General features: G+C 41.2%; 1 protein-coding gene across 1 annotated transcript; it reads right to left on the bottom strand.

Moving 5' to 3' along the window:
- Positions 1 to 10,285: 10,285 nt before the first annotated feature.
- Positions 10,286 to 14,460, bottom strand: rpe (ribulose-5-phosphate-3-epimerase). The gene is made up of 6 exons (XM_085384978.1): positions 14,277 to 14,460; positions 13,845 to 13,924; positions 13,628 to 13,767; positions 13,313 to 13,447; positions 11,061 to 11,147; positions 10,286 to 10,958 (listed from the first exon to the last, which is right to left on the bottom strand). The coding sequence occupies exons 1-6, from the start codon at positions 14,396 to 14,398 to the stop codon at positions 10,836 to 10,838; spliced, it is 687 nt and encodes a 228-aa protein (XP_085241104.1). The 5' UTR covers positions 14,399 to 14,460; the 3' UTR covers positions 10,286 to 10,835.
- Between the last annotated feature and the right edge of the window lie 431 nt (positions 14,461 to 14,891).

Raw genomic sequence — 14,891 nt, 5'->3', positions numbered from 1 at the left:
TAGATCAATTTAGCCAACCAAGCACAAGACTCGCCTCCTACTGGACATTTGGAAAAATGCATTGCAGACTCAGACGCTACATATACAGATGGCAACACATCAAGCATTCCCATCAAGAACTCAATAAATAACAGTTGTAATGAAATCTAAAAGACTTAATCTAACTTAATCTTTTGTTGAATGTTAAAATGCAGAAATAGAGTAAGTTCCCAGCTAGTGTAAAATAGCATGATAAGTTTGTTTTCCTCCTCTCCAGTTTTCACCAGTCCCCACTAATGTTAACATCAGGGAAGTGCAAAAATCTGTGAAATTGTCATTTAGGTCTCTAGGGTTTGTTCTCTAGGGTCTAATTATAATATTTCATGGCAGTCTATCTAGTAGTACCCTGAGACCAGGCAGCTAAGACCATAGGCCTTACATATAGTTATAAAAAAAAAAAGAGCTATATGCAAGCTAATTGTCACCTTCCAGAAAATGCATTATTTCACACATCAGTAGGCCCTATAGCAGGAGCTGAGAGGCAACGAGGGCAACCCATACCTCCATTACTATCCATTATATCCATTATACATTAACAGTATATTCTACAAAGTAGCCCACCTTGCTGAGAGCTGAAGCAAAAAAGATCTTTTGTAAATTTATCTTAGGCAAGATGTTTTTAATTGTTAATATAATGATGCACATTCAATCAGATGAGCCCTTTATGCATAAGTAAAGTTGGTAAACAGCAAGCTAATCAGTGATGTGCATCTTGTTCTCCTGTGGGATGCCAAGTAATTATGAATGAGCAGGAGCGGGCAAAGCGAGTTCACTAATGTGTCTTTAGTGCTGAAGAAGACTGGAGGAGCAGAAAGATATAATTCTGCTATACAATAATCCCAGAAAAGGAGGAAAGAGTGAAGAGGCAAAGATGGTGCTGTGGGGAATAGATGGAACAAAATAAATGGCAGCAGAGAGAAGAGTAGGAGAGGAAAATACAGAAACATAAAAAACATATTCCCCTGTGACAAGCTAGCTACTTCAAACGGCATCTTTGGATGAGCCAGTTGAGTATTTGACAGCATGTAGTAGGCTTTCCTATCTTGTTTTTCATCTCTCGTGATCATGCATATGGTAAGAGATACCGGTATCAGAATGTCTGAGACCCTGGGGTAAAATTTCCAGATGTAGATACTCGTACTCAAACCAGGTGTTAAAGCAAAACCCTGTTGTGGTAATGTGTGAACTGCAGTCTATCGAGACAGGTTCTGGAGGGACATGCTGTTTGCTGATCTGACCACCTTCACTGTTTGGTTGTACACCCTGTGGTACTCTGTTGAAGTCTGCAAACACCTCTGCCAGGCATTGAGACATTCAGCTCTCTGAAGATCAAAAGCTCCGTGTGGTAGGACTCGACTTAAGCGGTCAAAGAAGTGCAGGAGACTGATGCTGTCCAGTGTAGCAAGTGATTTATTCACCATTCTGTGGCCCAAGAATATTTACAAAGAAACAAATAAGAAACTCAACTCTATAATTAACTCAATTCAAATAAACATAACTGAACTTAAATCAACGGAAATTAAGGTCAAACTGCACACAGCTACACTGACCTGAACCCTTCTTCTGAAACACCTGAGTTCGTCTGCTTAAATAGTCCCCTTAATCAAACACTTTCTCCTCTGGACTATTCCATTCAGTAGGTAGGTGAGATGAACATGATTATATTCATCCTCTACTACTCCTCTTGACTGGCAACATAAACTCTGGTGTAATCAATACATATCACAACATTAAATCTATTTCTTTATAAACCCTTTAAAATCAACTTTATTAAATTATAAGAATTCTTCCCCTCCTGCCCTTGGTCTCTTCCTGTGACCTCAGATGAACCCAGAAGGTATAAAGCAGGAAGTAGAACTACATTTCCTCCTTTTGCTTCTGGAAGACAGGTAGGTAAAGGTAAGTTCAAACAATACAAATTAACAGTTGAAATAAATAACATGTTAACTTAACAAACTTGCATGAATTGATTTAAACCAAGATGTTATATTATATAATCTGTAAAAGTGCAGAACATAAACAAACCCGGGATAGTAGATGTTTGCCTATTGCAGATTACATGTGAAATATGGTTAAATCAAAACAAGAATGTTAACTAAGAATGTAGACAAATGGTCTTCTCACCCACTTTGTCACACTCCCCCCCCCCCCCCCCCCCCTTAAGACCGTTACTCCTCTGAGTCACGGGACAGGAAGTCAGCAATGACATTCTTATGTCCAGGTCTATACTGGACCTGGAAACGAAAAGGCTGGAGAGATAAATACCATCTTGTTATCCTGGCATTAGTGTCTTTCATATTATGAATCCATTGCAAAGCACGATGATCAGTCTCAAGAACAAACTCTTTCCCAACAAGATAATATCGCAAGGTGTCTAGAGCCCATTTAATCGCCAATACCTCATTTCCCTTGGAAAAAGTTTTCGACTGATGTACTGGACAGGCAACTGCTGCCCTTCCTCTCCTTGCAGTAAAACAGCTCCCAGACCCACCTCAGTGGCATCTGTTTGTACTGTGAATGGAAGGTTAAAATCTGGACACTGCAAAACAGGTTTCTGACACAAACAGTCTTTCAAATCATTAAATGCATCCTCAGCATCTTTCGTCCACCTGATCCTTGTAGGACTAGATTTTCTTGTCATGTCAGTCAATAAAGCTGCTCTTGAGGAAAAATTTGGAATTAGTCGACGATACCAACCTACTAATCCCAAAAATGATCTCAACATTTTCTTTGTGTTTGGCAAGAGTGCTGCAGCAACTGCATCCACTTTTCCAACCTGAGGGCGAATGCCTCCACCCCCTATTACATAACCCAGGTACTGCACCTCGGGCTTGGCGATGTGACATTTCTTGGCATTTATGACAAGTCCAGCATTTGCGATACGTCGAAACACATCAGCAAGATGTTTCAGATGATCTTCCCATGTACCACTATAAACAACAATGTCATCAATGTAGGCAGCTGCATATTGTTCTGCACCCTTCAACACTCGATCCACCAACCTTTGGAATGTAGCTGGTGCTCCATGCAAACCAAAGGGCATCACTGTGAATCTAAACAGTCCACTCGGCACTCTGAATGTTGTTAAGTCCTTAGATGAATCTGTCAAGGGAACCTGCCAATAACCTTTACAGAGGTCAAGGGTAGTCAGAAATTTAGCATTTCCCAAACGATCAATTAGTTCATCAACCCTCGGCATTGGATAAGGATCAAAAGCAGACACAGAATTTAACTTAGAAAAGTTTACACAAAATCTAAGCTTAGGATCATCTTTCTTTGGTACAAGCACAACAGGGCTACACCACTCACTGTGCGATGGCTCAATGATTCCTGCAGCCAGCATCTCCTCCAGCTCACTTTTCAACTCAGGCAATAGCTTAGCTGGGATACGGCAAGTGGTATCTCTAATTGGCCGTTGGTCTGGAGAATGCAAAGTGATTTTGTGTTCAATGAGGTGTGTACGACCTGGCTTTAGACTGAAGAGTTCTTTGGTCATAAGTGATTGCACCTCCTGACGTCTTTCCAAAGGCAAATGGTTTAAATCTGGAAACACAGTTTTGACAGCTGAAGAAGGGAAGTACTGCTCCTGAGGCTCTTCCTCATCCACAACTGTACATGCCCACATGGATGTTGAGTCCTGTGGCTGGTCAGTCCACTCTTTCAAAAGATTGACGTGGAACACTTGATGATTCTTTCGACGGTTTGGTAAATGAAGCTCATATGTGACTGGGCCTGTCTTCTTTGTGATTTCATATGGCCCCTGCCACTTTGCAAGAAGACTGCTCTCAGAAGTTGGCAAAAGTAGAAGAACTTTCTGTCCCTCACGGAAGACTCTTCTTCTTGACACTTTATCATATCTTTGTTTTTGCCGCTGTTGCGCATGGGCCAGATTGTTATTAGCAAGTTCTTGGAAATGTTCTAGCTTGTCTCTCATTTTGAGGACATGTGAGAGTTCACTAAACCTCCGCTCTGACATTGAACCCTCCCAAGCTTCTTTCAGAACATCCATTGGACCTCTGACAGGATGCCCATAAAGTAGCTGGAATGGTGAAAACCCAGTAGAACTTTGTGGAACCTCTCGGTAGGCAAATAACAAAAATGGGAGCCATTGGTCCCAATCTGACCCTGTTTCATTCACAAATTTCCTGAGCATTGATTTTAACGTCTTGTTAAATCGCTCCACAAGGCCATCAGTCTGTGGGTGATAAGGACTGGTCTTGACACCCTGGATCCCTAACAAACTATATACTTCTTTAAGCATCTTAGAAGTGAAATTGGTCCCCTGATCTGTGATGATTTCTTTTGGGATACCTACTCTGGAAAACAACTGAATCAGGCAGTTAACAATCTGACGAGCCTTTATTTTCTTCAGGGGGAAGGCTTCAGGATATTTTGTGGCATAGTCACAAACTACAAGTATGTACTTATGACCTGCTTTACTCTGTTCTAGTGGGCCAACAATGTCCATGGCAATGCGTGAAAAGGGTGTATCAATGATGGGCATACTGATAAGCGGAGCTCTATCTGCTTTCCTGCCTGGAGCTATTAACTGGCACTGTGGGCAAGCTTTACAGTATTGTACCGTATCACTGAACTGTTGGGGCCAGTAAAATCTGGGAATCATTCTAGAAAATGTTTTAGATTGTCCCAAATGTCCTGCCCAGGGAATGGAATGACTCATTTTCAAAATGGTAGATCTCAAACTCTGGTGACCAGTTGGTGATCCCCCAATCTTGCTACGGCGATGCAACAAATCTCCCTTAACCACAAACACTTCCTGCCTTCCCTCAACTGTAGTTGACTCTGGGACACATTTAGAGAACAATGGTTTAAGTGTTAGATCCTCTTTCTGAAGCCTAGCAACCTGACTAGCACTGGGGAGAGACTCAGTCTTTAAAGGATCTAAAATGTGTTCAGCTACTCTTGTTCCCTTCACCTTTTCATGTCTTCTCTGTCTCTTGCTCTTTTTTGGTTTAGAACGAGTGCTAGACTCGTCCAGTGGGGCATCCTCATTTGCAAAAGGTAATTCATCCCAACCCAAAGCATTAACCTGTAGCTCCTTAGCTTTTGACCTTGTGACCGCTAACAAACTTTCAACGGTTTCAGTCTGACAGGGATGCTTGGCTATTAGCTCTGTGAGTATTGGGAGATCACGGCCCAACACCACTTGATAAGGCAGCGTTTGCAGCACTCCCACTGAAAGAGTGTAACACTGGCCTTCTACTTCAATTGCAACTTCAGCAACTGGGTATGATACCTTATCACCATGAATACAGCACACATCCACTGTTGCTCCTGAAAAGATCACATCCCTGGGAAGACTGTCTTGTCTAACCAGAGAGCGATTACTTCCTGAATCTAACAGAGCTACACAGGGTTTGTCTTCAACAAATACCCCAATTGATGGCTCACGTTGCTGACATTCAATTTCATTTTTGTGATTCTCACTGACTTCAGTTTGTCTAGCAGAACACATGTAATTTTTACTAACAGACATCTTTGTACACTGAGCTTTAAAATGACCTCTCTGACCACACAAATGACATGCTTTATTGGTTTTATTTTTTGTCTCAGATCTGGCAGGATCTGAGTTATACCAGTTCTGTCTTGTGTGCTTAACTTTCAAGTCAGGGCCACCACCTAACTTGTTGAATGGCACGTTGGAATTTGACTTAACTGGTGTGAAGTCTTTTGATGGTCGACGAGCTGCTAAGAAAGCTTCAGCCAGTTCTGCTGCTTCCTTGGAAGTCTTTGGGTTACGTTCCTTAACCCACGTCCGAAGATCAGGATTCAAAACCTTGAGAAACTGTTCCATGATGATGGCGTCTCCGATTTGATCCTTTGTCTTTGTTTCAGGATTCATCCACTTGATGTACAACTCCTTTAGGCGGACCTGCAGCTCCCTTGGTGTTTCCTCTGCTCCAAAGGTACTAGAACGAAACCTCATTCAATAGGTGTCAACACTTATTTCATATTTCTGCAAGACAGCACACTTTACTTTTGCATAGTCCATAGTGTCATCAATATCCATGGCTACATAAGCGGAACGTGCTTTACCAGCTAGCAGTGGTGCTAGGTGAAGAGCCCACTCATCTCGCGGCCACTGGCAAGCATGAGCAATTCTTTCAAAGGTGATTAAATAATGTTCAATGTCCTCACCTTCATTGTAAGGTTGCATTTTTGGCCCCTTCCAGCCTGAATGTCTCACCAGTGTTGAAAGCTGTGCCTCACTGCGTTGATGTGCCGGCTCCAAGTCAAGCCTATTTGATTCTTGTGTGCTGGCAGATGGTTCTGGAGTAGGTGCTCTCGAAGAAGCCGATGTAGATGCTTGTACTTCAAGTAACTGATGCTCTAGATTGCCATGCTGCATCTGCTGTTGAAGCTGGGCAAACTGATGCTGGATTTGCCTCCATCTATCATCCTGGCGCTTGTGCTCTTGCTCCAGTTTAGCATCGCGTTCAGCCTGCTGTTGCATCAGAGTTTGCAAAAGTTTGGACAATTCAGCCACATTCTCTTGTCCAGAAATATGGCCACTTATTGCCCCTTGTTGGTCGCTGCCATCTTGTAAATCATCTGCTTCACATTCTGGAACATGCCCTCTCTTTGCTCGGGTAGACATCTTCTCCACTCCTTAATTGGCCTGGAATCCCACTGCTGCTGCCACCAAATGTGGTAGGACTCGACTTAAGCGGTCAAAGAAGTGCAGGAGACTGATGCTGTCCAGTGTAGCAAGTGATTTATTCACCATTCTGTGGCCCAAGAATATTTACAAAGAAACAAATAAGAAACTCAACTCTATAATTAACTCAATTCAAATAAACATAACTGAACTTAAATCAACGGAAATTAAGGTCAAACTGCACACAGCTACACTGACCTGAACCCTTCTTCTGAAACACCTGAGTTCGTCTGCTTAAATAGTCCCCTTAATCAAACACTTTCTCCTCTGGACTATTCCATTCAGTAGGTAGGTGAGATGAACATGATTATATTCATCCTCTACTACTCCTCTTGACTGGCAACATAAACTCTGGTGTAATCAATACATATCACAACATTAAATCTATTTCTTTATAAACCCTTTAAAATCAACTTTATTAAATTATAAGAATTCTTCCCCTCCTGCCCTTGGTCTCTTCCTGTGACCTCAGATGAACCCAGAAGGTATAAAGCAGGAAGTAGAACTACATTTCCTCCTTTTGCTTCTGGAAGACAGGTAGGTAAAGGTAAGTTCAAACAATACAAATTAACAGTTGAAATAAATAACATGTTAACTTAACAAACTTGCATGAATTGATTTAAACCAAGATGTTATATTATATAATCTGTAAAAGTGCAGAACATAAACAAACCCGGGATAGTAGATGTTTGCCTATTGCAGATTACATGTGAAATATGGTTAAATCAAAACAAGAATGTTAACTAAGAATGTAGACAAATGGTCTTCTCACCCACTTTGTCACACTCCGCATGACGGCTGTCTGAATCATTTTTTTAGTGTAAAATCGTTTTGTGGACTTTCAACACCTGCTCTCAGCCATTCCCAGTGTGTGGTGTGTGTGTCCATTGTTTTATTTTGCACAAGGCCAGTAGCATGCTGTGAAAGGCATAGGTACTTTACATGTGACTAGGACAAGCCAAGGGCTGATTGATCTGGGACCATTCTTTTCTGTGCTCCAGTCATTCCCACATCTATTATGGCCTTTAACCACAAATAACAGTACCTCTGGATGTTGTTGTCATGGCTGACTTTGATCTATAAGTTAAGGGCCAGTATGTGAGGTGTGTGCATATGTCCCTCTTTGAGCATCCTCTAACCCCCGCGAACCGGTTCTGTCCTTGTTCCCACTGCTGCTGCCGACATTTCTCTCTCTCTGCTTTTAAAACTTTGTAACAAATCAACAAATGGCATGTAGATAGTGTGGAGAGTGAAACAGCAACTGTCAATTAACTAATAATGACACTACGACATGGCTTAAGTAGTGTGGAGCATGTGTAGGTGCTGCCGACTCACTCACATTGAATTGTCTCTCATTTCCAAGTGGCAGCAACACAGGCATACAAAACGGCTGTCATCCTCTATTAGAACAGAAATCGGTCACAGTAGATTCACCCAATAATGCGCAAACACACATATAATACACAAACTCAACTGTAACACACTTGCACAGTATGCAAACCTCTATATGCACGTGTGCATCGACCCTGTAAGCAAAGATGATGACATTATCTGCCGTTATCTGTGATTTTTAAAATAAAAATACAGATTTTTAGGCATCAATATTTCAGCAGCTCTGTGAATTGCCTCCAAGACATATGCTGCATTATTAAGAGTGAGCTGCTTGCAGTTTGAAGTATGTCATGGGTGATTCTCATTGACAGGAGGGATTCTTTCAGCAGATAAAGAGATGAGAGAAACCACAGATATATCTCTGGTCTTTCTGGGTGTGCGGGAAAAACAAGGTTCTGGTTCTGGTGATTCAACAAATACAATGCTACGTATCGATTCCTGGAAACACATCCTGCTCGTAAACTTGCATTTCTCCTTGTTCAAACAAATCAGACACTGGCACCACTGCGAGACAGTAATCAATTGAAAAATAACAGCCCCCTTTTTTCAGTGTAATGATTGAAACTGACAGAGCAATAAAAGTCTTTGAAAAGCAGTCAAAGGTTAAAGCAGTGTTGTCAATATGCAGAGAGACAGACGGCTCCTCTTATTCACAGCAATCACTCTGTGTCCAATTATCTGCTGAATTTGTAGCGTTGCTGTTCACACTAGTAAGCCTGAACACACCATAGATTACAGCGCAGAGTTTTTAATCTGGAGGCTTGTAAAATATTTGTTCGTGTTTACAAATGAATAAATATACCCCTGACTATTTAATCAAAAAGGTTTTTGTCCAAACTCGCCATCTTGTGTACAAATGGGAGAGGGGGGAAAAAAAATCAGTGGAAGCCAGTCACGCAGCTTGGATCATGTACTCTAGATTTTCTCTGTGAAGGAGCCATTAATCTCCTTCCACGTGAGTTAAAAGAGCTGTGGAAAATATACCCAGTGACAAGCAGAAGTCTAACACTGAAAACCTGAGTGAGGATTAATAAAAACAGACTTAATATCAATAGTAGAAGAGATCGAGCAGGCTGCTGCAGTGAAATGTAAGATTTAATTGTCGACATATAACACAAGGTTTTATGACAAATTCAAATTTTGTAAATGTATTGCACTAACAAAGAATAATAACTAAATTGCCCGAGGAAACAAACTGCTCCGGAGTCTGGTGGTACAGCATTGGATCCCTCCTCGTTTTGCCAGATGGCAGCAGGGTAAACAGGCTGTGGTGGGTAATTTTTTTTTTTAGTATCCTTTGAGCTGTATGCAGATACCTCACTGTTAACAGTGAGGCTCAACAGATGGATGCTGGTGAAAATCAAAGCATTTTGTGATGCTTCTAGTTAAGTTGCTCTCCACTGCTCCTGAGTAAAAGTTAACAAGAACTTGACATGAAAATTCAGTTTTCTTAAGAAGTACAGTCACTCCTCAGCGTCCTTATCCAGGCAGGTGTGTGCCGGCAGTGACAGGTTCTCTGTGATACTCATTCCCGAGAACTGAAATATGTTCACCTGCTGTTCATCAGCTCCACTAATGTAAAATGGGGTTTGAATTCAAGATTATTGCTGCAAGATTAATGTTTAAGGAGCACCTTACAGTTCTGTCTCATTGAGGCACCACCACCCAGTACGGCTTTCTATTGTTATAGTTTGTCTACTTTGAGGCCGGACGTGTTGTGCATTGAAAAAAAGATGTTCCGGCAACACACCACAACTACTTTGGTTGTAGTGTGCTGTTAAATGTAGACTTCTAATCTGAATGAGTCTAGCCATTCATTCTCCTCCAACCTCTGACACAAACACACCCAGATAACTGCTGCTCACTGGATATTTTTGGACCCTGAAAACCCTAGAGTTGGTTGTGTGGGAAAATTCCAGTAGATCGGCAGTTTCTGGGAAAAAAAAAAAAAAAAAAAAATCAGACCAGCCACTCTAACACCAGCCACCACACCGTGTTCAAAGTCACTTAAATCACTCTTCTTCACCGATTCTAGTTCTTTATGCCTAAATGCTTGAGTTAATACAATGTAATTGGCTAACTAGGCATTTGTGTTGTTAAGCAGTGTACCCAATGATATAAGTACATAATGTATAATACACATTTATGGTCAAACTGCAAACACCACACACTTCCTTTCACTTTTAACTTTTTTAATCTGCAAAATCAAATTTCATGGTTTGATTGAATGGTGTACAATACTTCTACTCAGTATAACAGTAAATAGCTTGTGATTTCAACAACAATGAACGAGTCAAAATTGGATTTTGTGATGTATGAACCATGATATCTGGGCCATTTTATTTCTGTGATTCATAGGGAGAACACAGTGTAAATCAAAACAATACTCAGGAATGTTTACAGAGTTTCTCAGAGTAGCATTGGCTCCAGTCCTGAAATAGATGTTCCTATGCTGAGGTGAGACTCGTTTTGAGTTAACTATTCAGGAGACTGTGGCAAAAAGGATGAAGTTCAAGTTTTAGGAGGCACGACGCAAGTTCACTCCATCAAAGTGATTTGGATTTGGCTGTCAACACACACCCTCCACTGAAGCCCCCTGTTCAGACTTGGACCCTCAACCTCTAACCCAGAAATGTCCATATTGATTCCTTTCTGCTGGCTGCTGTGGTGGTGTTGCTGGGACAGGTAGGTAGAGTGTCGCTGTGAGGACCATAAATAGAACATCTCAGCGGTCCAGCGAGCGTTTCTGGATTGCTTCGGCCACCACGGTGCGCAGGAGGGCGATGACAGAACGAGGGTCATCACTGCCAATCACAGCACTGCCTGACACAATCATGTTAGCCCCTGCCTAGAGCAAATGGGAGCAAACAAAATGTAAGAAAACCTAAAAGCATATACATTTTGATTTTAGACGGTTATTTGATTAGCCTGTCGTGTATGCGTCGTTTACCTCTGCACACTTGTGAATAGAGTCAGGACCGACCCCTCCGTCTACTTCAATATCTAATGATGGGAACTGACTCCGCAGCCAGCTTACCTGGGTCACACATACACAGAAAAGAACTCAAAATGTGCCAAATACAATTTTCACAGATTAGTAGGAGAGCAAAGGCACACAATAATGCCGGTTTAATCACATGCACCCCCCCTTCAACAAGACTGCAGGCCAAACAAAACCACTATATTGTGGTAAATATCTGCTTCAATAATAATAATCTTTTCAGAACTGTCAACAACCAACAGTCTGCACAAATCATACAGAGTGTGCCTTGGATCAGTGTTTTGCTTTTTACACCAAATTTTCACCCACACAAGAGGTCCTCCTCAAAATGGAACACACAGATTCATCTGAAAAGCATCTGTACGTGATCACTACAAAGGCCCGGCAGCACTCATACACCACATACTTCACATGTACCTGAACCCATTGCACTGCTTTTTTCTAAGTGTGCAATGCAATATTTTGTATCAGCCTGCTGTGGGCTATGCTTGTGGAAAACCAGCATTGCCCACAGCAGGCTGGCTACAAAGAATAGTCATGGTAAAATACACTAGCAGTTCTAAGTGTTTACATACCAGGACATTTAAAAAAAAAGATCTGATCCTTGCTTATAATTATTTTAATACAAGCTCAGGTGAGCAATATTACACTGCATATTATACTGTGTCATTATTCATTTAATAAAAAACAAAGCCAAAATTTAGAAGCAGCGTGTGACAATGATTCAGTAGTTTTTAGAAGCACCTCTAGCAGCAATAACTTGAAGTTGACTGCATGATTTTATCGTCTCTTACAGTGTTGAAGGACTTTTGGCCCATTTTTCTTTACAATGTTGCTTCAATTTCTTGAGGTTTGTGGGTAATTTATGTGCAGCTCTTTTAAAGAGCCCACTGCAGCATTTCAATCAGTATGAAGTCTGGACTTTGACTAGGCCATTGCAACACCTTGATTATTTTCTTTTTTCAGCCATTCTGTTGCAGATTTGCTATTGTGTTTCGGATTATTGTCCTGTTACATGACCCAGTTTGGGCCAAGCTGTAACTGTCAGATAGATGCCGTCACATTTGACTAGAATACTTTGATATACAGAGGAGTTCATAGTCGACTCAGTGGCTGCAAAACAAGTCCAAATTATCACCCCTCTGTCACAGTGCTGATAGTCAGTATGAGCTGTTTGTGCTGATATGCGTTTGGCTTTCACCAAATGTGGCTCTGTGCACTTTGGCCAGACATCTCCACATTCGTCTCATCTGTCAAAAGGACACTGGTCCAGAAGTCTTGTGGTTTGCTCAGATGCAACTTTGCAAAGATGAGCTGGGCTGTCATGTTCTCTCTAGAGAGAAGAGGCTTTCTCCTGGCAACCCGTTCAAACAACCCATTCTTGTTCAATCTTCTAATTTTACTGTCATGAACTTTCTCACAGAGGCCTGTAGAGTCTGAGATGTAGCTTTTGGGATTTTTGCAATTTCTTTGAGGATTGCACCCAATAACCTTGGGATAAATCTGCTGGGACATCAACTAATGGAAAATTGACAAGTGCCTTCAATGTTTGCCTTCTATGAGCAAACTTTCTCCCTGTAGAATAACAGACTTCAAATTGTTTGGAAATGACCTTATAACCCTTCCCAGATTGATGGATAGCAATAATCGTTTCTGTAAGATCATGCTGTTATCCTTCCTCCTAGAGAATTAACACACACCTGAATCCTCCAGACCAACAAATTAACAAAACGTCCACTTTTACTTTTTGATTGTTTTATCATTTCACACTTACTGATGGTCAGTTAATGAAGTGTGTTTAATTAGCCGCTCCTGGCTGCTACGTACCCTCTTAATTCATGTGGAAGCACTATGAGTGCATGCTTTCTTTTTACCATGATTATACAGTCTCCTGTGCAGTCTTTAATGCTATGACCATTTACTATGCATTTTTATTTGGATAATTTTAGGTGTAGTGTACAGAGAAACGCACATTGATTTTTTAATGCATATTCCTTTAATTTCCTTTCTTAAACTTCTCAAATAAGACAAACAATGACCTCACACCTCATATGCTAATGAAGAGTATAGAAACTGCACTGTGCTAAATTGTAAATTCAGTAAGTATGATAAATCCAATTTGTTCTGTTGTGGTTATGTGTAATACTCTTTTTTTTTTTTCTTTCAGAAAGGTCATTCTTCCATCTTTGCTTAGTCCTTACCTTGGGCATCATGTCTTCCATAAACTTTTGTCCCCCAAAACCAGGTTCAACAGTCATTACCAGAGCCATGTCGATCTGGTTAGCCCAGGGAGCCAGCTCTTCAACAGTAGTACCAGGCTTAATAGCCAAACCCACCTGTAATACAAGTGAGCGAGGGTCACTTTAACACTCACATGTTTATAACAAATGCCGGGGTTTTATAATTCCCTATCACTACAATTATACAATTACACTATAATTATGCAGATGTCTTTATCGTCAAGGCAGTGAATAAGTAAAGCAAGTCTGTCTCTTCTTTTGGGGTCTTTTCCTCACCTTCATGCCACTCTCTCTAATCTCTTTAATGAGGTTTCCAGGGTTGGTGGTGGCCTCTAAGTGGAAGGTGTACTGATTGGCTCCTGCTGCGGCCATAGGCTTGACCCATTGCTCAGGCCGAGACACCATCATGTGCATATCTGCAACATTCACACTGTCCCAATACTGTGCGGCACAACAATACAATAACAGTGATTGTTTTATCATTAAGTCTCACCAAAGAACGGGTCTTGGCCTACTGACTTCCTCAAACACTCCACCATGGGATGGCCAAACGTGATGTTGGGTACAAAGTGCCTTAAAGAGGAAACAAAGAGAAACTTTTAGATTGCAACTGTTGTGCTCTTCATCTTGCATAAAAAGCTTACACTGACGTCTTGCGTAAGTGTGGAGAAAGCTAAAAATGTCAAAACTACCACGGAGAAGTATAAGGCAATAACACTTTAAAGACAGTCTTGTAATAGTTTAGCACCCAAAAGGTTTTAGCCTTCCATTTAAACCAGTTACAAAAATATCGCCGGCCCGGCTTAACTTTTGACAAGCTAGGTTAGCTTGTTGATGTTAGCCAACTTTGGCTCTCAAGTACTGAGCTTGAAATTGGCTTGCTAGCAGCTAGCACAACAGGTAAACTATATGCTAACCAACTGACCCATCCATGACGTCCAGATGCAGGTAATCCGCCCCACACTCCATCATCCTCACACACTCGCTGCCCAAACAGGACAGGTCGCTGCTAAGGATGGACGGACCGATCTTCGCACTGTAAGCCATGCTGCTAATGCTGTATTTCTCTGCGTGCAGCCTGACACCTAACAGGACAAGCTCGCCGTACCGTAAAGCTCAACTTCCGCTGATGACTTTCAAAATAAAATCCAAGAACGGAGAGCGAAACGTCTGGCGTCGTGTCGTGGAGAAATATGTAGCTAGGCAGCATAGACAAGCTTCGAAGATATTTAGGACATCATGCAAGTCTGTGTTTTATGCTAAGAAGAAGTTAGATAAACGTGTGACTGTCTTTAAGACATATGTCTTTTCATTTGTGATATTCTTCCCGTCGATATATATCTTCAAAGTATGTATTATTGCATTTTTATGCTTAAACAAGCTAAAGGCAACTATCCAATTTTAATAAAGTACTAAAATTATGAATGAATAAAGACGTATTTTTTAACATCTTAACTTTTTTCAAAAACTTTCCTGTTTTGCTCTAAGTGTCAGTGGGTAGTTTGATAACTTTCTCTCACGTTTTGTTGTCACACTTCCG

This window comes from Rhamphochromis longiceps, linkage group LG16 (genome assembly GCF_057381845.1).
Source record: "Rhamphochromis longiceps isolate RC_006_pf linkage group LG16, R_longiceps_female_GT1.1, whole genome shotgun sequence".
Taxonomy (NCBI): domain Eukaryota; kingdom Metazoa; phylum Chordata; class Actinopteri; order Cichliformes; family Cichlidae; genus Rhamphochromis; species Rhamphochromis longiceps.
This window is presented reverse-complemented; position numbering and strand designations above follow the sequence as displayed.

What these genes read in the sequence shown, in the direction of transcription:
- rpe (XM_085384978.1), bottom strand. Translation starts at nt 14,398, where the DNA reads ATGGCTTACAGTGCGAAGATCGGTCCGTCCATCCTTAGCAGCGACCTG. An exon ending in CATCTGGACGTCATGGATGG is followed by an intron (nt 13,925 to 14,276) that starts GTCAGTTGGTTA and finishes TTCCTCTTTAAG; the next exon opens with GCACTTTGTACCCAACATCA. An exon ending in TTAGAGAGAGTGGCATGAAG is followed by an intron (nt 13,448 to 13,627) that starts GTGAGGAAAAGA and finishes CTTGTATTACAG; the next exon opens with GTGGGTTTGGCTATTAAGCC.